Consider the following 20,278-nt stretch of genomic DNA (forward strand, 5'->3'; position numbering starts at 1 on the left):
ATGTAAGTTAGCAATGAAGACTTAACAAGAAAGTGTGATATAATGTAGTCTCTCTTAGAACAATAAGCCTCATTGGCTTTAAGTTGTGGTGTTTAAAGGCAGTGTGGTAACTGCTTGTCTCATATAACCCAGTCTAGAAACTAGCACGTTGACTATAATAGGCCAATCATAAAAGCTAGAAAATTCATTTTGTTGCACTTATGTATTCATTAAATTAAGGTGTTACTGATCTTTATTAGTTCTTTTCTCATATTCACTTTGAATAAAAGTGTATTCTCGATAGCACATCTTCATTATCCACTCATCTATGGAAGGACATCTAGGTTGCTGCCACATCTTGCCTATTACTACTAATGCTACAATGAACATAGGGGTGCATGTAACTTTCAAATTAGTGTTCTTGTTTTCTTCATATAAATACCCAGTGGTAGAATTGCTGGATCAGATGGCATCTCTATTTTTAATTGTCTGATGGATCTCCATACTGTTTTCCGTGGTGGTTAAACTAATGTACAATCCCATCAACAATGCAAATCCTCATCAGTACTTGTTATTTGTTGGTATATAGATCACAGCCATTCTGACAAGTGTGAGCTGATATTTCATTGTGGTTTTGATATGCATTTCCCTGACAATAAATGATGTTGAGCATCTTTTTGTGTGTCTGTTAGCCAACTGTATGTCCTTTTTGTACAGATATCTATTCAGGACTTCTGCCCATTTTTTAATTGGATCTTTTTATTTTGGTACTAAGTTATATGAGTTCCTTATATATTTTGGATATCAACCCCTTATCAAATGTATCATTTGCAAATATACATATTTTCTCGCCCCCCAAAAATACAGCCTTTCAGAAAGTGCTATATTTTTGTAACATTTTCCCCTAGATATGTAAAGAAAAAGTCACCAGAACACAAAAATAAGTGAGGAATAAATATATTTGTTAAAGTGCCTTGAAATTACAATTCAAAAAATAAATTTTATTATAACATATCACATTAACTTTATTAAGCACTGTGTGGCCGATCTCATGTTAAGCAGTTTAAATGCATATTTCAATTAATTTTCACAATATTTTTGAGAAACAAGGGCTATAAATTATCTCTACTTTTTAAAAAATTTATTTTTTTAAATACATTTGTCTCTCCCTACCCCCCAGCACTTTCCCTTGCCCTCTCCCTCCCTCGACTCTTCCCTTTTGGTTTTGTCTCTGAGTCCTTGCTATATGTTCCTTGACTTTCCCCTTCTACTTTTAAGACGTAGAAACTGAAGCTTAGAGAAATTAGGTAGAAATGTAAGGGCCAGGCCTTCAAGCCAGGTCCGCAAAACCTCAGTTCTTAATCACTAGAACCTCTACCAAATGTGATTGTTTTAGTTTGATAGAGAAGTTATTTTGTACTAGTTTTCATGTAGAAAGGCCAAGTGAGACTAGTTTTCATCTGTCTATGAAAATTCCCTTGGCTGCAGGCTGGTGTTCTGGATTAAACCATACAGCTGAGAACCATTGCCTTAGTGCTTTCCACAAATTTTCAAGTTCTCTGATCCTTTACCCATCCCTTGCATTACCTAGGTCAAGTCAATGAGTAAGATATTTTCAACATTTACCAAATTATTTTAAAAATTTGATCCATTTAACTGTTTACAACATTTACAGCAATTCAAATTGGCTGGGTGATTGTAGTAGATTTTGAAGATCTTTGTGCAGTTTAGGTTACTGGCACAAAAATTTCTCTGAGTTTTACTGCAGCTGTTTTGCTATCACCTTTCATCATGGATAGCTAAAGTTTAATATATTTTAAATTATTCAATAGTTTGGATAGAAAACCTTTTAAACTGAGAATTGTGTATTTCAAATTACAGGTGTTTCGTATATTTCAAATATCAAGGATTTCAGAATCAAGGTACAGGGATTTGCTCATCCAATACACAGGGTCCGGCACAAATAATACCCCTTTTTATTACTAAATCTTTTATTACAAAAACATAAGCATGTAATTCTGTAAGATAACAATATCACACTCAAACACACCATATGACATTTTAGGTGAAATGTTCAAATTAAAACTATAAATTATTACACCCATATTATTACCCTACTAATCACACTCAAGTCAGACCCTATATTTTAAATCAGTTCCTAGATTTTGTAATATTTAAATTCATAGATTCTTATTTTTTTATTTTTAAAATTTTTATACTTCAGATATTTTTTATTTCTTCAAATTTGTTGTTTATCAGGAGTGACTGAAATAAAAAACATAATTGAGTCCCACCATCACCATGGAAATGGCTTTAAGAGAAACCTGGTCAGATGAATAATATTGCTTCCCATTTTCAACCAGTAAATAGCTGCCATTGATAGACAGCCAACAGCAGTCTGTCAAGAATGCTCAAGATATGTTACATAATACAACATGCCTGTTCACGGGGTGGGGGGAAGGAAGACTACGAAATAATTTATGTGAACTTCTTGATTTCATCATACAAGACAATCACAAAAGCACCACCCATGCCTCTGAGAACATTGGACCATGCACCCTTGAAAAAAGCTTTGCCTCCTTTATCATGAGCAATTTTCCTCCAGCAGTTGAGTGTGCCTGAGTACATGATATCAGTTCCTTTGCATCCTGACTGCATCATCATGTGGTGACAAACAGTGTCAAATGGATAAGTCAACCCAACCACTACTGTGATGGACTGTGCGATCATCCAGCTAATGAAGATGTGAGCATTCTTGGGATCCGGAAGCATTCCCTTTGCAGTGTCATAGATACCAAAGTAGGCAGCTCAGTAAATGATAATACCCTGAACAGACACATTAAAGCCTTGGTACAGGCCCTTGATCCCATTAGATTTGTAGGTCTTAATCAGGCAGTCGCTGGGGCCTTTAAATTCCCTTTCAGCTCCAGCTTTGCCCACATCAGCTGCTAGATGGATATGAGAAAAATCAAGAGGATACCCAAAACACAAAGAGGTAGCCCCAGCAGCACCACCTGATGCCAGATTCCCTGCAAAATAGCACCAAAACTGGGTTCTCTTGTCTACACCAGCCAGGAAGACCTGCTTGTATTTATCTCTGAAGGCAAAGCTGAGAGCCTAGGTGGGGAATTATTTGATGACATTGGTCAGGTTACCACACCAGAAGGACAGGACTCCCTGCTTCTTGGGGATATGAACCACTCAGTCTATAATGCCCTTGTATTGCTTATCTACAATGATTTGCTTGCTGGCATACTGCACCTGCAGCAGCTTTCACTCCACTTGTAATCTAAGAACTTACTCTTGCATAGTTTCATGAATGCCACAGGAGATGCCTGTATCAGAATTGAAAGACAGTTTATTACTTAAAGAAACAGCAGTAGGTATACTGTAAGCATTTTTGTGAATGTTCCCCGAGTCCCAGTTCCTACAGGGTAATGGGTAGAGGATCAGGTGACACATACATACACAGTAGATTTTATTACAGGAAAACTCTGAATGTAAGTAACCCAAATTTTTTTAAGTAAAAAGATTTCTTACCCTTTGCTTAGAAGAAAGGCACTCTTAATTAAACAAGTATCAGGGAAAAGACAGCCCAGAACAAAGGGCAGTCTTGTCTTGCTTACAAGATCTAATTTGCTTACAAGATGTGCAGAACATGAGACTCATGGAAAATTGTCTCCCAATAGGCAGTTGAAAGCGCTCAATTTCTGAAATGTAAATCACACAAGAAAAATGAGGTTCAACTGAGTTAGACTGACAAATCTAATTCAAAATGATTATGGTAAATGGCTACAGCAAATGAAAAATTAAACCTAAGCTTAACTATATTAAATAAAGTAAAACTTTAAAAATCTTCAGTGGTGGATGAACTGCCTCATTCAACATGGATTGCTACAAGTTTTATACTTGTAAACAGAAACAAATTTTTTGAGAATCAATAATACTGCAATTGGCAATTTGTTATGTGGGCCATTCTACAAGATGAATTCATTTTTTGGCAAGCAGATCTTTTTTTTTTGAATTGACCTGATTCCTAGGCCCACATTAAAAGTTCTATTCCCTATTAGATCTCAGTTACAACTAGCTATATGATAAGGTACTAACTAAAAAGAACATAGTTTTTTCCCCTTCCTCAAGAATGTCTGCATTTTGCAGACTGGTGCAGCCACTGTGGAAAACAGTTTGGAATTGCCTCAAAAAGCTAAAAATGGAACTGCCTTTTGACCCAGTGATTCCACTGCTGGGGTTATACCCTAAGAATCCTGAAACACCAATTCAAAAGAACCTAAGCACCCCAATGTTCATAGCATCACAATGTACAATAGCCAAGTGAAGGAAGCAATATAAATGCCCATCAATAAATGAGTGGATCAAAAAACTATTGTATATTTACACAATGGAATACTACGTAGCAGAAAGAAAGAGCAAGCTACTACCCTTCACGACAGCATGGATGGAACTGGAGAGCATTATGCTCAGTGAACTAAGCCAGGTGGTGAAAGACAAATGCCATATGATCTCACCTATAAGTGGAACCTAATCAATAAAACAAACAAAGTAGAAAAATATAACCAGCAACATTGAAAGAAAAAAAGAAACTGACAGTAATGAGAGGGAAGGAGGGAGGGTGGTAACGGGGAAAGGAAGGGGAAGAGTCAAATCAAGGAACATGTATAAAAGATCCATGGACAAAGGCAAAGTGGGGAAGGATTGAGGGTGGGAGGTGGGGTGGGTGGGGCATGGGAAAGTGGTGGGGGGAAAATGGAGATGAATGCATTTGAACAATAACAAAAGAAAATAAAAAAGGGGGAACTGTAGCACTTCATTTCTATATTTTATTACTTACCCCGTTAGGTTTTCTTACACGAAGGGTGTTTAATCTCACTTCTGTTTGATTCTCCTTGTGAAGTAACTAAACTCACTGCTGACATCCAAGGAAGACTCTACTTGCAGTAGCTGAACCGCATCCTGTGGTCCTTTGAGGGTCTCAATGTCTGTTCACTTGAGTAGAGGTAATTCATCAGTGGTGTAATAAACAGGATTGTCTGTGCTTGCCGTACTCAAATATGTCCCCATACACTGTGGACAGGCTGGACTCATGAAGCCCATCTGAGGCCAGAGCTGAAAACTGGCCAGGGCCACAGCAGTACAGTGTTTTCTGCTAGGATTTGCATAGTCAAATAGAGTATTTCAACATGTTCCTTCAAATCCTTGAAATACCTGGGAATCATGTGGTTACTAATCTTATAGTTGTAAATACCAACAAGTGTGTTAATCAAAGGGCGCTGTGTCTGGTAGACTGTCTGCCTGGGATTTCCCTGACATTTGTTAAAATACTGTTTCAAATGTGTGGTAGACAAAATTCTACCCCACATAATGTTAAGATGGCCTCCATTTTCACACTCTGTATAATCCCCGACCACCCCCTTGAGTGCAGACAGAACTGGTGACTTGCTTCTAATCAGCAGACTACAGTAAAGATGATATCTCTTTGTTGTGATTATCTTACAATTTCTATATAAACCTCTAAGCAGAGTTGCTCTCCGATCTCCTGATGATCTTGAAGATGAAAACAGCCATGAGCTCTATAGCCACAAGAAAATGAATCCTTACAACTACCTGAGCGAACTTGGAAGCATATCCTTCCCCAGTCAAGCATGTGATAAGAACACAGTCTGGATGACACCTTGATTGTAGCCTTGTGATACCCTGATCAGAGGACCCAGATAAGTGGTGACCAGACTCCTGACTTTTAGAAACTATAAGATAATAAGTGCATAATGTTTTAAGCTCCTAAATTTGTGCTAATTTGTTCCACAGTAATAGAAAACTAATAAAACTGTTTATTTTAAATTATTCTTTTTTCTTTCCTTCCTTTGCTAGCATTTATTAGAGGTTGTAAATATGATTTTTATTTATTTCAGAGTAAGCCTTTAACATTTTTATGGAAAGGCATAATATTGTAATACTTTTTTTCCTCAAGCCAGTAGAAAAATTGCAAAATATTCAAACCCTTCACGATCATGAAACGCTCTGTGTTAGTAAAATCCAGAACCTGATTAATCAGAATGAAGTTGTCCTTATTCATGTTTCACATTGACATTCAGGTTGGCCTACATCTCCTAAATGTTTCGTTTGCATTCAATGATGAAAAACAAAATAAAAGAACTGGTAAATCTAAAAGCAACATAAATAAATCTAAGCAACATAAAACAGACTTTAACTAATGGCTGATTTTAGTCCAAGTCGTCAAACACTTTTGTAGTATATTTTCACTGATTTCCCTATGAAATTCCATTTCTTAAATGAAGAGAGGACAATTTAAACACTTCAAACATTTCCAATGACTGTACTGGTGATTATTTTATAAGTAGCTGGTTATTTTAGTGATACAGGGAAGAAAATCAATTGCAAGAAGTGTTTTTTGTGCTGACTTCATGGTTTCTATCATTCAGGGGAAGGCTAGCATAAGTTATTTACACAAAATCATTTTCTAGAGTGACCTTTGATATATTTATTTTATTATTCTGGATAATGTGGAATAAAGGCATTTCAATATTTCTTTACATAATGTGGAGCCTTCTTTGTCATTTGAAAGGAATTATCCAAATTTTACTTAAAAGAGGAACTATGGTCTTTCAGCAAGTAGCAGAAAGGGACATGATAGATAGTATGGGTCAAACTAAAGAGGTTTCAAGTGAATTATAAATATTCTGCTATATATTTATAAGTTTATAACAGTTAATGTCTTATCTCCTTAGTCTTTTTTCTTTTTATTTATAATAGAAAGTAGGTAGCTCACTTTACTGTGTTCACTTAGAAAAATATGTTATCATACCTATAATTGTAAAATTCCTGTGGAGTAAGTTAGTATATATCAGTTAACATCACATTTTTATTGTATTTGAGATGCATCCTTCCATATGAAGGGAAGCATACTATTTTTATTGTTATTTATTTATTTAAAAATCATGTTTATTCTATTACAGTTGTCTCAATATTTCCCCCTTTGCCCTCCTCCACCCATCCTACCCTGCCTCCCTCTCCCACAGTCAATTCCTACTCTGTTGTCCATGTCCATGGGTCATTCATACATGTTCTTCGTTTAGTCCCTTCTACTTCTTTCCACCATGTCCTCTTTCCCCATCCCCTTAGGTCACTTTCGGCCTGCTCCATGTTTCCTTGCCTCTGGTTTATTTTGTTTGTTAGTTTACTTTGTTGATTAGGTTCTACTTATAGGTGAGATCACATGGTATTTGTCTTTCACCAAATGGCTTATTTCACTTAGCATAATATTTTCCAGTTCCATCAATGTTATCGCAAAAGGTAGGAGTTCCTTTTCTCTTTCTTTTCTTTTGAAATGCAGATTAATTTTATTTATTTTTTTTAATGTCAAGATCCATTATAAAGTCTCAGCATTCACTACAGTTGCACAGAAATAATCAAGTAGATCAATGAAATAAAATGAGCATTCTAGAAACAAATGTATATCTCTAACGGTGTAATATATGATTCAATTGATATTTCAAATCAATGGGGAAAATAAGGCTTATTCAACATATAAGGTTCATGGATCATTATTACTTGAAATAAAACAAATATAGAGCCCTATTACACACATTATACAACAAATATTCAAGTGAGTTAAAAATCAGTAAGTAAAATCTAAGGAGTTTTAGATGAAAATAAAAAGTAATATTTTTCTTACCCTGAAGGAACATATTCAGACCTAGAACCTATAAAGTAAAATATTTACAATATGACTATATTAAACAATTAAGACTATACAGTAGTATTCATGTAAAAAAGTTAAAGGACAAGTAATAGAATAGGAAAGTAATTGCAACACATCTATAAAAGGGTTAATAGTTATTGGGTTTTTTTAAGGAAAATTATTCTACAAACATTTAATTAAAAAATGGATAAAAAAGTCATTTAAAGCTTTTCTTTTAAAATAATAGAAATAGGCAAGAAATATACATTGAAAAACAGGTTTAGTTTCAACAAATAATAAAGTAACAAAATAACACATCATTGTCACAATCAGATTAATAAGTATTAAAAATATTGGTAATATACAGTATTGGTGACTGTGAAAGGAACTGTATTCATAGAGTCATTTTCTTCTTAAAGCAGTCCCTTTAGCATATTTTGAAATGCTGGTTTGGTGGAGGTGTATTCTTTTAGCCTTCTTTTGTCTGGGAAACTCCTTATTTCACCTCCCATTTTAATTGAGAGTCTTGCTGGGTAGAGTAGTCTTGGTTGCAGGCCTTTACTTTTCATGACGGAATATTTCTTGCCATTCCCTTCTGGCTTGTAATGTTTCTGTTGAGAAGTCAGCTGCTAGCCATATCGGAGCTCCCTTATAAGTTACTACCTGATTCTCCCTTGCTGCCTTTAGGATTCTCTGTTTGTCTTTGATATTTGTCATTTTGATTATGATGTGCCTTGGAGTAGGCCTCATTGGGTCCCTCTTGAATGGGACCCTTTGTGCTTCCTGGACCTGTGTGACTTTTTCTCTCCTCCAATTAGGGAAGTTTGTTTTTATCATTATTTTGTCAAACAGGTCCTCTATCCCTTCCTCATCCTCTTCTCCTTCTGGTATCTCTGTTATATAGATATTATTATGTTTCATGTTGTCCTGCATTTCCCTAAATTCCTCTTCATTCTTTTTAAGTCCTTTTTCATTTTCTTGCTCTTTCTGGAGCTTTTTTTCTACCTTATCCTCCAGGTTGCTGATTCGATCCTTGGCTTCATGTAACCTGCTTTTGATTCCTTCTACTGTGTTCAATTCAGAAAATGTATTCTTCATTTCCTCTTGTCTCTTATTAATAGTTTAAATGTCCTTTCATATAAACTTTTTCATGCTGATATAGTTCGCAATAAGTTCCGCATAGTTTTCCTGTAGTTTTTGTAATTCTCTCTGAGCTCACTGAGCTCATTGAGCTTCCTTAGAACTGTTGTTTTGAACTCAATAGCTGATAGTTTACTTGTCTCTATTGCATTTAATTCTCTTTCTGGGGATTCTTCCTTTCTCTTCAACTGGGGGAGGGGGTGTTTCTTTGTCTCCCCATTATTTGTGAGACTCTTCTTTTTTGCTTTTGCTTCTTAAATTGATCTGTCTTGACTTCCTGACTTTGTTGTGTGAACTTCTATGGTAGGAGATCCGTGTTTTTTTTTTTTCTTTGTGGATCTGCCTCTGATGATGTCAGGTGTTGCCCCATATTATCTTAGGCAGTCTGTTTGAGACTTCCAGGGATCTATGGTCTGTGGCTGTCTCCTTCAACTCTTAATCTAGTTGCTCTGCACTCATCAGTCAGGCTTACAGACACCACAGGGCGGGGCAGAGTCCCTTCTGGGGGCAGGGTTATTGGGTCCTCTCACACTGCTGCCCCCAATGGGAGTGGTCTGCCTGAGCCAGAGTGCTGCTGCAGAATGGGGGAGGAGGCAGCACCAGGATCCTGCTGGCTACCCTTAGTTCTCTCTCCAAAGCCTCCTTCCCCAGTCTCTCCTCAGGTGTTTCCAGCCCACTGTGCCCCGCCTTTGCTGGAGCCCAGGGTAAGCAACTACAAACAAAAATTTATGCATTGGCACTTAATTTTTTTTGCAGTTATTTATCAATGTTTATTTAATTTTGCTTCCCTTTTAGCCTACAAGGTCCATGAGGGCAGGAGTCAATTTATGTTTGTTCACCTGTGACAGGTCTTTTCTGTTTGTTCACTTTAAATCTCCTCTCGACCTTGCTGCTTCATAGGACTCTCTTGTCTTCTGCTTAAATTCAAACAATAGGAACACCAACAGATCAGTGGGTAGAAGAGATTGAAATGCACCTCCACATACCACACACAAATGCTCTTGCTATCTCTCAATTTGCAGGGCCTAAAACCTTTTTAGTCTTTGCAGGAAATTTCCACATTTAAAAAAGAAAACTCCGCAAGCATCATTAAGTCAAAATACAGATGTAATTCCTCCCAATACTCAAAGTATTTTTCCTTTAGCCTATAAACAAATGGTAGTAAGATTTACAAGGAACTGTATAAACTGAGAAGTGTTTTTCTCTAAGCTTAACTAATTGAAATGATTAAAAAAAATTCTTAACTACTGAAATGAATCCAGTTTTGCCATCACATAAAAAAGGTCTTTTTCCTTTTGTTCTTAAAGGACTTCTTGTAAAAGTACTTGATAAAGGAGCCACTGACAGGTATATTGCACATTAACACATTTCAACCTAGTGAACATCACCTGAAGTTTCAAAGCAGAAGAATGTAAAACTATATACTATTGAGAAACTGTTGAAAAAAAATTAAAACCAAAAAAATTCATCACAACAAAATCAATGAAGATGACTATCACCTTTTACTAAGTACCCAAGTCTCCATGGAGTAAAACTCAGGAAAGGAGAATCAATTTTAGACCCCATTCCACAGGACTTCAGCTTCTTAAGTAACAAAACCCACTTCACCTGTTAGGTTTCATGGAGTGAAAAAGTAAAACAAACAAAATAATTATTCTGGGATGGCCATGTAATAATACTCAGCTATTACTGTGTTAATGTCACAAATATACATGAATTATTAAAACTAAATTTGATGTAGTCAATAGACAGCTGGCCTACATTTATGTTTATTAAAAACTGACATAAACACACAAAACCTTTACAAATAATATCTCAATGGACATGGCACTTTGAAATAGTAATCTTGAGAGGCATTATTGCCTAGGATCCCCTCTTCCTCTGCCCTGGCCATGTCCTCTTCCTCGGCCCCGGCCTCTTCCTGCAACAGCTTCCCTTTTCTTAGATTTCACCTTTGGTTCAACATCCACAAGTAGTGTATCCAGAGGTAAGCTGTCAGGTAGAATAAAATATCGAATGTTATTTCCTTGAATACTCAGCATTTCCAGCTGTACAGGTTCTCGGTTCTTTGGGGTGATTTTCACAGCTTTAAGATGAGTATTCATGCTGACATCTACACCTGTGATTGTTCCATGGACCCGTGTTCCATTCTTTAATTCGATGGTTACAGTTTCGTGACTCAATTTCATCAAAAATCTTACGAACTTCATCCTAAGGGAGCCGTCACGTTTTCAGTCTGAGAGCGCACAAAAAACAACTGGCGGCCCATGTACTGGAGTATGAATGGACAGAAAGGCCTACTCCAAGGCCTCCACTGTAAAGAGTGCGCGGAGTAGGGCAGCTGCACAGCGGAAAACCTGTATTGGCAGTTTAAACGGCTCTTTGCATCTCCAGCTGCCTGTCTCTGACAGAGAGCAACCTTGCCACTTTTCACAGCTGGTGTTACCTGTGTACTTTTTGGGCTTTTGTGCTGTAGGCTGGAGATCCCTGCTTATGGCTTAGACCTTGCTCATCTTAGGGGGATCCAATTGGCCATTTTAATATCCCTCTAGTGCTGCCACCTGTGAGTGCCCTGCCCACCTTCTCGAGTCTCTACCATACTCCCTACCAGTTAGGTTGTGCTAAAGCTGATTCTTCTGTCTGCCCAAGGTTAAAAGGCTCCTGTTGCACTATTCTGTTGTGTGTTCCACATGATTTCTCCCCAATTTAGTTGTAATTCCAGATGGGTCCTGGGAGGAGGTCAGGGTGACTTCCACTCACTCCTCCACCATCTTGATTCTCCTAGAAAACTTTTTTTTAATGAGAGAAAATTGCATAACTATAGAAAATATCATATCAAAGAATGCCTTAGAATACCAACTATTTTAGAAAAACTCTAAGGTGGTAGAGTTGGGGAAGCTGAGGAGAAAATGCTGCTACATGGTGAAGATCTCTAAAGTGACCGGCAGCTCTGTTACTGGCTGGTGTGGCTCAGTTGGCTGGAGTGTCATTCCATATACTGAAGGATTTTGGCTTCAACACCTAGACTGGGTACATACCTTGGTTACAGTTTCAGTCCCCAGGTTGATCTGTTTCTCCCTCCCTTGAAAATAGTACATATGACTTTTTTTAAAGCTAACAATTATGATTTTCCCCACTGGAGAAGGAATGTATAAATTGTTTATAGCATGTAAACTGTATTATCCTTTTCAAAGAGTCTAGAAATTCCTTCAGTGATCATTGGGTTTTAAAGATATTTTAATAAATTTATGTCATAATTTTCAGCCATCCACAACTTTTGAACACTTAAGTGTGGGATGAATAGCCCACCTGTCCTGTTTTCCCCACCAAGAAGCCAGAAACTCACTCTTCTAGCCTTCCTGGAAGCTAGAGTATACAAGTAAACACTTCAACCAACTAACAGACTCAGTCAATGAAGGATACCCAGGGAGATTTCAGTTTAAAAGAGATAAATGTGAGGAAGCAGACAGAGTGGAGACCATTCTTGAAAGAGGTGATGGCAGAGAAAATGGCCTTCAGGGACAATGATGACAAAAGTTCAACATCCATTGCCTAGGATCAATGGAGCGATCTGTGGTGGCAGTAATGGGTCCATACACCACAGATTTCTCTCTAATGGTAAAGCCCTTTCTAGAGCCATCCTGAAGCAGTATTTGAATATTGTTCCTGCCTATAGATCTTTAATCCTGGGTTTCTAATCCTTTCAGAGGGGCTATTGAGACTCATAACTATTAGATATGTTTTCTCTTAACCAGCTACAGTAAATTCTAATGTTTGCAACCAAGAAACCTGACTACTATGGATCTCTTTCTAAATAGAATAGCTATTAAACCCTATGTACAGGGGTTTATCCACAGAGAGCCTTTCTGAAATTGTTTTACTTAATCCAGAATCAGAAAAAAAAAGCACCCAAGGGAAATTCTTTGCAACTCAGTAGTTTACTGAATGATGGATGGGGGGTGGGGAAAAGGAAGGGAAGGGGAAAGTCAAGGAACGTATAGCAAGGAGTCATGGACAAAACCAAAGGGGAAGAGCTGAGGGAGGGAAAAAAGGAGGGGGCAAGGGAAAGTGGTGGGGGGTAGACAGAGACAAATGTATTTGAAAAAATAAATTAAAATAAAATTAAAAAAAGAGAAATTAAAACACCTACAAATGATAGGATAAAATAAATGGAATATTAAATTTTGTTTGAGTCAATATAGGAAAATCTATTTTTTAAAACTTTATTTTTAGTGTTGACAATGTTACAGATCTCACCATTTTCCCCACCTTTGCCCACCTACACCTAGCCCCTGGCCCTCTTTCTGCTAGCCATCACCACGCTCTTGTCTGTGTCTATGGGTTATGTATATATGTCTTGTGGCTAATCCCTTCACCTTCTTTTATCTAGTACCCCTCCCCCATCCCCTCTGATAGCGGTCAGTCTGTTTCATGTATCCATGCCTCTGTTTCTATTTCATTAGTCAGCTTATTTTTTTAAATAATCACATATAATTCAGTGGGAATAAGTAGTAGAGGTATAAATAAAAGTAGAATCATAGAATGTTGATAACTGCTGAATCTGGATGATGAATAGTCTATTTACTTTATGTGTTTGATATTTTAATAAAAAGTTTAAGTTTAAAAAATCATAAATTAGTGAGTTAACATTAGTTGGGGAAAATACACTGTTCCCTATTTATCTTTAAAATGAAGAAGTGAACCAAGACTAAACATTATTCAGTAATTGGGTATTTGTGTTTGTCAAGCAATAGGACTAGGTGACCTAAGTGAGAAAAAAATGTAAAAATAATAGATAAGGATAGTCTTATAGTAGATGTGTCTATGTTTTAGGCCATGTTTTAAATTTAAAATTTTTTTCAATTATAATTTACTTTCAATATTATTTTGAATTAGTTTCAGATGTATACCATAGTGGTTAGACAATCATATACTTTACAAACTGTTCTCCCTGATATTTCTAGTAATCCAGCTGACACCATACATAGTTGTTACAATATTATTGACTATGTTCCCTATGCTGTACTTTACATCCCCATTCCTATTTTGTAACTACCAGTCTGCCATTCTCAGTCTCTTCACCTTTTTCACCCAGTGCCTCTATCCCCTCCCCTCTGGCAATTTTGTCCTAGGTTTCCCAGGAATAACTCAATTAGTCATCCACAAATATTTTTATTAGTCCCTGCCACATGTTGCCATTGTTCTAGGTAGTTGGGATATATCAGGAAATAAATCTAAGATTCTTTTCCTTACTGAAAGCTTTCCCTACATGTATTAAATAAAATCTCAATCAAAGCTTTATATATTGATATATATCTCCAATCTATAAGCCTAATTATCTAATTCTTAAATTGTAAAACTGTTACCTGTTTCTATGATTTAGAACAGTGATTTTCAATGTTTTTCATCTGATGGCACACATAAACTAATTACTAAAATTCTGTAGCACACCCAAAAATACATTATATTTTTTGCTGATCTGACAAAAAAAATAGGTATAATTTTGATTCATTCACACCCTTCAGCTATTGTGTTATTGTATTGTTGAGGGTAAAGAGGTCAGTGCCCCTGACTAAATAGTCAAGTATTGCATATTTTAAAAATTCTTGAGGCATACCAGAGTGCCTCTTGTAGCACACTGATTAAAAATCATTGGTTTATAATCATAAGATTTTATAGTTGAAAAGAAGCTTAGATTTTACAAAGTACTACTCCTCTTTTTACTATAATTAATATAATACTTTGCCTTGGTAGAGCTTTTTATAAGTTATAACATGCCTTCCTGAGACCAAGAGAGGATAAAGGACTTGCCAAGTTTACACTGCCTGAACAAAAATCTCCCAGTTGGCACATTGGTACAATTTCTGCTAAACCAAACTTTGCTTGTTGAAGTTGTGGCTGACTGGAAAAAGTTTAATCTAAAAATCCCACTATTTAAACAACCTGGGCCTGTCTCTTCTCTTGACTTTATTGCTCTCTGGCCCACTTTGTCCTCCTCCCTCATTGGCTCTAACCCAATCTTACAAATGACTTAGATATGACTTTCTCTTTGGCACTGACATCCTCATATGCTGCCATTTCTTAACCACTGTTCAGTTAGGTTCTCCTAATTCAGGGCCCTTACTCTTCTTTCATAATATCCTCTCCTCATTACTCTAAATAACCTGTTGAAACCTTTTGTTTATCTTCCAGTTATCTACATATTTCAGATATCTAGATACCCCAAAATGAACAAAGAGTGGGGGATGACAATTATACTGCTGTATTAAATGACTTCGAGGTTCTCTCCTACTTCTTAGCTCCATTAAGTATGTCCCCATCTCACACAGCCCCCAGGAGCATCTTTCCTATCTTTGCTCTGTTATACATATCCATGAGTATATGTTCATCACATCACTAGTGTCTAAGATCCCTTAGAACATATTTGAGGTTCATATCATATCAAAAGAGCTTCCAACAACTGAGCTGTAACAATCTACTCACTTATTATTTAGCCACCATCTGTCTGCATCTTTCTCCCCCAGTCTCTGAGGTGTTCAGGTTATCTATTGCTGTGTAAAAAAATCACATCAAAACATGGTAGCTTAAAACAATGTATTATTATCTCTCATGGTCCTGTGCATTGACTGAGCTTGGCTAAGGAAGTTTTTGGTTCTTGCAGGTGGTTGCAGTCATATGACACCAGGAGTCATCTGAAGGGTCAACTCAGCTGGATGTCCAAGATGGCTTCTTTGGTCACATGTATAGCCCATCAGCTGAGATGCCTGAAATAGCTAAGAGCTTACTAGGCATTTCTTTCTTTGCATGGCCTCTTTATGTGGCAGCTTGAGCTTTCTCAAAGCATAGTAGTCTCAGGGTAGTCAGACTTTTAACGTGACAACTGGCTTTATCCAGAGCAAGTGTTCCAAGAGACTCAAATAGAAGCTGCAAAACTTCCTTTGACTCTGAAAGGAAAGGACTAGAGGCAGGTATAAATACCAAGAGGTGCAGTTCATTGGTATCTTTGGTGAATAGCTACCACATGAAGGGAAGTAGAATCTGCAGCTAAAAGTCAAGTTAGCTGTTAGTCCACCTGCCTGGCAGGACTTTATTTTTTAAACAAATATAATTGTTTAAAATACTGTCTTCATTTTTTTGGTTAGGAATAGTAGACGTAGTCTTCCTTTTCATTAAACAAAAGAGAAAAAACATTGAACTTTTATGACCTGTATCTCTTAAACTGTATTTGATCTCCCATTTATTGGAGCATGTGAGAATAGCTCAGATTTGGTTCTGACAATGGCTGCAGGCAGACTTGCCACCATTCTAGAGCTGACAAGCCCAAACAGGTGAGCCCATCTCCTTTAACTGCCCTTTTGGTAGGAACAATTATTACCCAGCTCTGGGCTGCTAAACTACCTGCTTCCTTTCACACACACAGTCTCACCCACAGCCTGAAACACACCCTGTGACCTTATCTTTTCTGAAATGGCGTATTGAACATGTATGGAGAGACATCTTGTGAAGTCTTCGGCAGAAAGTTGGCTGGCAAAGACATCTGGCTGTCACACTCCTCCTGCATCGAGTTATGGCACTGCCACCTCTAGTCTAGAGTTTTGAAATTTCAATATGCACACCCTGTAAGATGTGAGTCACTCACAAAATAGGAGGAGGAGGAGTAGGAGTCGGCCATCTGCTAGTCATGAACAGATGACAAATACCCTGCACTTCGAATTTCCATTCTCATTTCACAATATTTAAGTAAACACATTTTGGAACCATTTTTTCAAAGTTCTTTAGTGCTTAAAATGGAATTTTTTTATGTAAACATTATATAAATGCCACCTTCTCTCCACTGAACAGTTAAACTATCAAAGTGATACTAAAGGTGACCACCACAAAATGTTGTCTGTAGTATGACCAGAGGGGGAAAAAATACACATCAGAATCAAATGTTTAACCCCAAGTCATTTCAGAGTCATTGGGCTGTTTCCAGGTCTGTGAGCTCCATCATGCACAGCTCCATGGTGACCTCTACTGTTTGCCTGCGAGAATCCCACAAACATCTCCCATCAAAGACAAAGAGTTTCCAAATAGCATCTATTTAACATTTTTGTGTGCTATGTTATTGGGAGAAAGGAAATTGAAGAAGGAGATGATAGATGTTCTACCCTTAAATTATAAGACACAGGTTACATCCATAACATAACTGAGAACTAATGCAAAATCTGATGTGTTTGCTTCAAGGTGTGCAACATGGCTCCAAGTGAAACTTAATCATTCCTTCCCAAACTTTATCTGAAGAAGCTAACAATAACAACCAAAACATAGTAAACTAGAAATAGAAAATTAAGACTAGGGAGAAAAGTGAAGGCAAATGTGCTAAGCATGAAAGACCATTGTCTGAATGAGTTTCAAGTGTGGCTCTGGGCATCTTATAAGCCAGAAGGAAAACATAGAAGTAGAATAGATTGCCTAGAACTTGCTTTCATGAAGAAAAAAAGACTATCACTCCTCAAATAGAATCATTTTTCTTGGTGTTAAATTCTGAACAAAACTCCCACAGGGTTTTTGTGGCATATCCCAGGTGGTGCAAAGGCTGGCATGCTCTTTAGAATTTGTACTGCTGCTGCAGGAGCAGACTTAGTAGGGCTGTTTCTTTTAACTTTTATGAAAAAAAAAGGGTGTGCCATTGAAAAAATGAAATACATCCTGCTGACAAGCAGAGAAAGTGAGAAACAGACCTGCTGGCAGTCAGACCGTGATGTTCTCAACTAACATAAACAATTCTGGGACAGGCCACTCCATGATCATATTTGGAACAAGATAAAGATAAAGCTATCCACAATCACAAAAATGACTAAACATCCTCCTTCTCTGACTAACATGAGTTCTATTACCAATGACAACTCCAGCCTTGTTTGTCCTACATGAAAAACACTGAGATGCCAAAACACTGAATTGCCCTTGCTTCTCGAAAGCATCCAGCCTAGAATGGCCCATGCTTTCCTAATCCCTCCTGGGAATCACTTGGAGTAAACCCAGTCATAATTAGAGTCCCCTGCCTGATCCCCCTTTCTAATACATTCTGGATTACTCTAGTACATGTTCTCTTAACAATGACTAGTTTGTTCCTTAAGTTCTTTGGTTGGTGGACTTTATCAGCACTGAGCATCTACACAGTGAAGGTGATTCTAAAAGGGCCTAAATTAATATGAACTAATATGACCAAGTTGTATTTGTGCTCTCTGTCTTGTAAAATAAAAGAGTACAGAGTGCCTATTGGAGGAGAGGAATGACTTTTCCCTTAGACAACATCGAGATGTTCTTTTTCTTGTCCAGGCTTTCAATATGAGATCACTTGCAGATAGTTTAAGGTCATACTCTATAGGGAGGTCTGGGAAAATAAGCCGGTATTCTGTCCCAGGTTGAGAGCACATCCATGTGATTTGGGTAATCCCTGATGAAAGCTGACCAATAAGAATATTTTTCCACTGTAGCAGATACTGTCATTTATATGCCCAGAGCCCTCTTATCCCTTCTATTTATTCTATGAACTCCTATCCCAGCTTCAGTGTCCATTAGCTTCTTACAGTACATACCAAATGTAAAACCATCTATCAGATACAGAGAACTGTAAATTCCTGAGAGTTTACATCCACCTATACCCTCTATGCCAAGGCTCTTAACCAATAGCTGGCTGGAATGAGAAAGCCCAACTCCCTTGAGGTTGCATGAACTCTCAGGTATAATTTCCTCTCCTGAACTCCCTGCAGGATCAGGCTGAGGCTGGGACTTTCCTTTGCTCAGCTTCTTCCCTATCCTTGTCTTGCTTCCCCACTGCCATATTGGTCTCTCTGGGAGCACTTCCTTAATAAATCACTTGCACAGAATCTTCATCTCAGGCTGTTCTTTTGCAGAACTCAACCTCTGATACTCATCTAGCTGTCCTTATATTCCTACAAAGTATAAGTTATATCATAATTTTTCAGATGAAGAAAGAAAGGCTCAGAGAAGTTGTGAGATGGGTCCAAGATTACACAGCTGGTTGGCAGTGGGTTAGAACTAAAATCCTCATCTCCATGATGTATAAGATCTGGGTGCCCTTTTCTTTACTATGCCTCATTGTCTCACCTGTAGGTCCCTGTACCTGGGTTTGTCTCCTGCACACAGAAGGAAGGTTCTGATATATGGGGCAGGAAACAAAGACCCAAATATCTTCTGCCAAGTATCTGATGTTTGTATGTCATCTGTAATTGAATAATGGTTTTTCTCTCCACAGTATGAAGACATTCCTTCTCCCTAATTTTTGGACAGATAACCCTCTAATGTTTGTTCCTCCATCCCCAACAATCTACTGCCTCTCCCACCCTTTATGAGATAGTTGTCAAAGTCACAACCCCAGGAGAGTGTGTAACTTCTGTGCATTCCATCACACAGAAAAATCACTAAGATATTATTGTAAGCCAACTACGATTAATAAATAATAAATAATACAACACATTTTAGAAAAGAAGGAAAAATAAAATGCCCTATGGCCAAAAATATAAAACCTAACTTGGAATTGTGTGCAAGGGAACTCTAATTGCTCTCTTAGGAGCAATAGGAACAGCCCTTTTGCCCCAAGCCTCATTTTCCCCCAGGAGTCTTTGGCTGAATCACAAAAGCCTGAACCACAAGTGGAGCTTTCTGTACGACACAAGGTCAAGCCCAGCCTACCCAGTCACCCTCCAACCAGCCATCTTCAAATTAATCAGCCCTCCTACCTCTTCTGTTTTGCTCTGAAAGTAAAAGGCCAACTGCAGTATTTAGCCCAAATTCATTGCACAAAAACTTAGATCCCAGTTCCATGGTTTAGTCTCAGCCTTGACAGACAAACAACACTCATGGATAAAGCATGTCTAGTCCTGTTACATTTATCACTCTCTGAGAAATTGAAAATAAGAGATGATATGGCTCTCAGCCCTGGAAAGCAAGGCTTGGTGAGTTCTCAAAGCATTAAATGTGAGGCAGAGGGGAAAAGGAAGAAGAAGGGAGGAGTCTGCAGGAGCCTACTTCTTCATCACCCTAAGAAGCATGTAGAAGAAATGAATCTTTGCTAATGTTGAAAGGAAGGGACTCAAGAATTTTGGTTAGGTGACACAGGATTAAGGAGCCTAAGGGAAAGGTGCTATGCACACGCATATGCACATGCATACACACACAGACATGCTAGAAGGAGCACTGCAATATTAGTCAGAAAATCTGCCACAACTGGCCATATAGGCTTGATCTGGTCATTTCTTTTGTCTGACCTCAGTTTTCACATTCTTACCAAGGAGATGATGCCTTCTCCATCAACCTCAATATTAAATTGAGTAACTCCCATGAAGATTTGAAACATACTGGTGTTTCCAAAAATAAACGTAATGCGATATTATCAGGAAATCTCTGGAAATAAGTAACAAATTGGCTAAGTGAAAA

General features: G+C 37.6%; 1 protein-coding gene and 1 pseudogene across 1 annotated transcript; both read right to left on the reverse strand.

The window, feature by feature from the left end:
- Positions 1-2,457: 2,457 nt before the first annotated feature.
- On the reverse strand, positions 2,458-4,949 carry LOC129065046 (ADP/ATP translocase 2-like; annotated as a pseudogene).
- Positions 4,950-10,692: 5,743 nt separating this feature from the next.
- LOC129065146 (small nuclear ribonucleoprotein Sm D1-like) lies at positions 10,693-11,161 on the reverse strand. Its single transcript, XM_054566390.1, has one exon. The coding sequence runs from the start codon at positions 11,044-11,046 to the stop codon at positions 10,693-10,695; it is 354 nt and encodes a 117-aa protein (XP_054422365.1). The 5' UTR covers positions 11,047-11,161.
- Between the last annotated feature and the right edge of the window lie 9,117 nt (positions 11,162-20,278).

The sequence above is a fragment of the Pteronotus mesoamericanus genome, unplaced genomic scaffold (assembly GCF_021234165.1).
Source record: "Pteronotus mesoamericanus isolate MK-2021 breed Mesoamerican mustached bat unplaced genomic scaffold, CSHL_Meso_final contig_173, whole genome shotgun sequence".
NCBI classification, from domain to species: Eukaryota; Metazoa; Chordata; class Mammalia; order Chiroptera; family Mormoopidae; genus Pteronotus; species Pteronotus mesoamericanus.

Bases quoted from the DNA above. Each gene is read 5' to 3' on its own strand.
- LOC129065146 (XM_054566390.1), bottom strand. From the start codon at position 11,046: ATGAAGTTCGTAAGATTTTTGATGAAATTGAGTCACGAAACTGTAACC.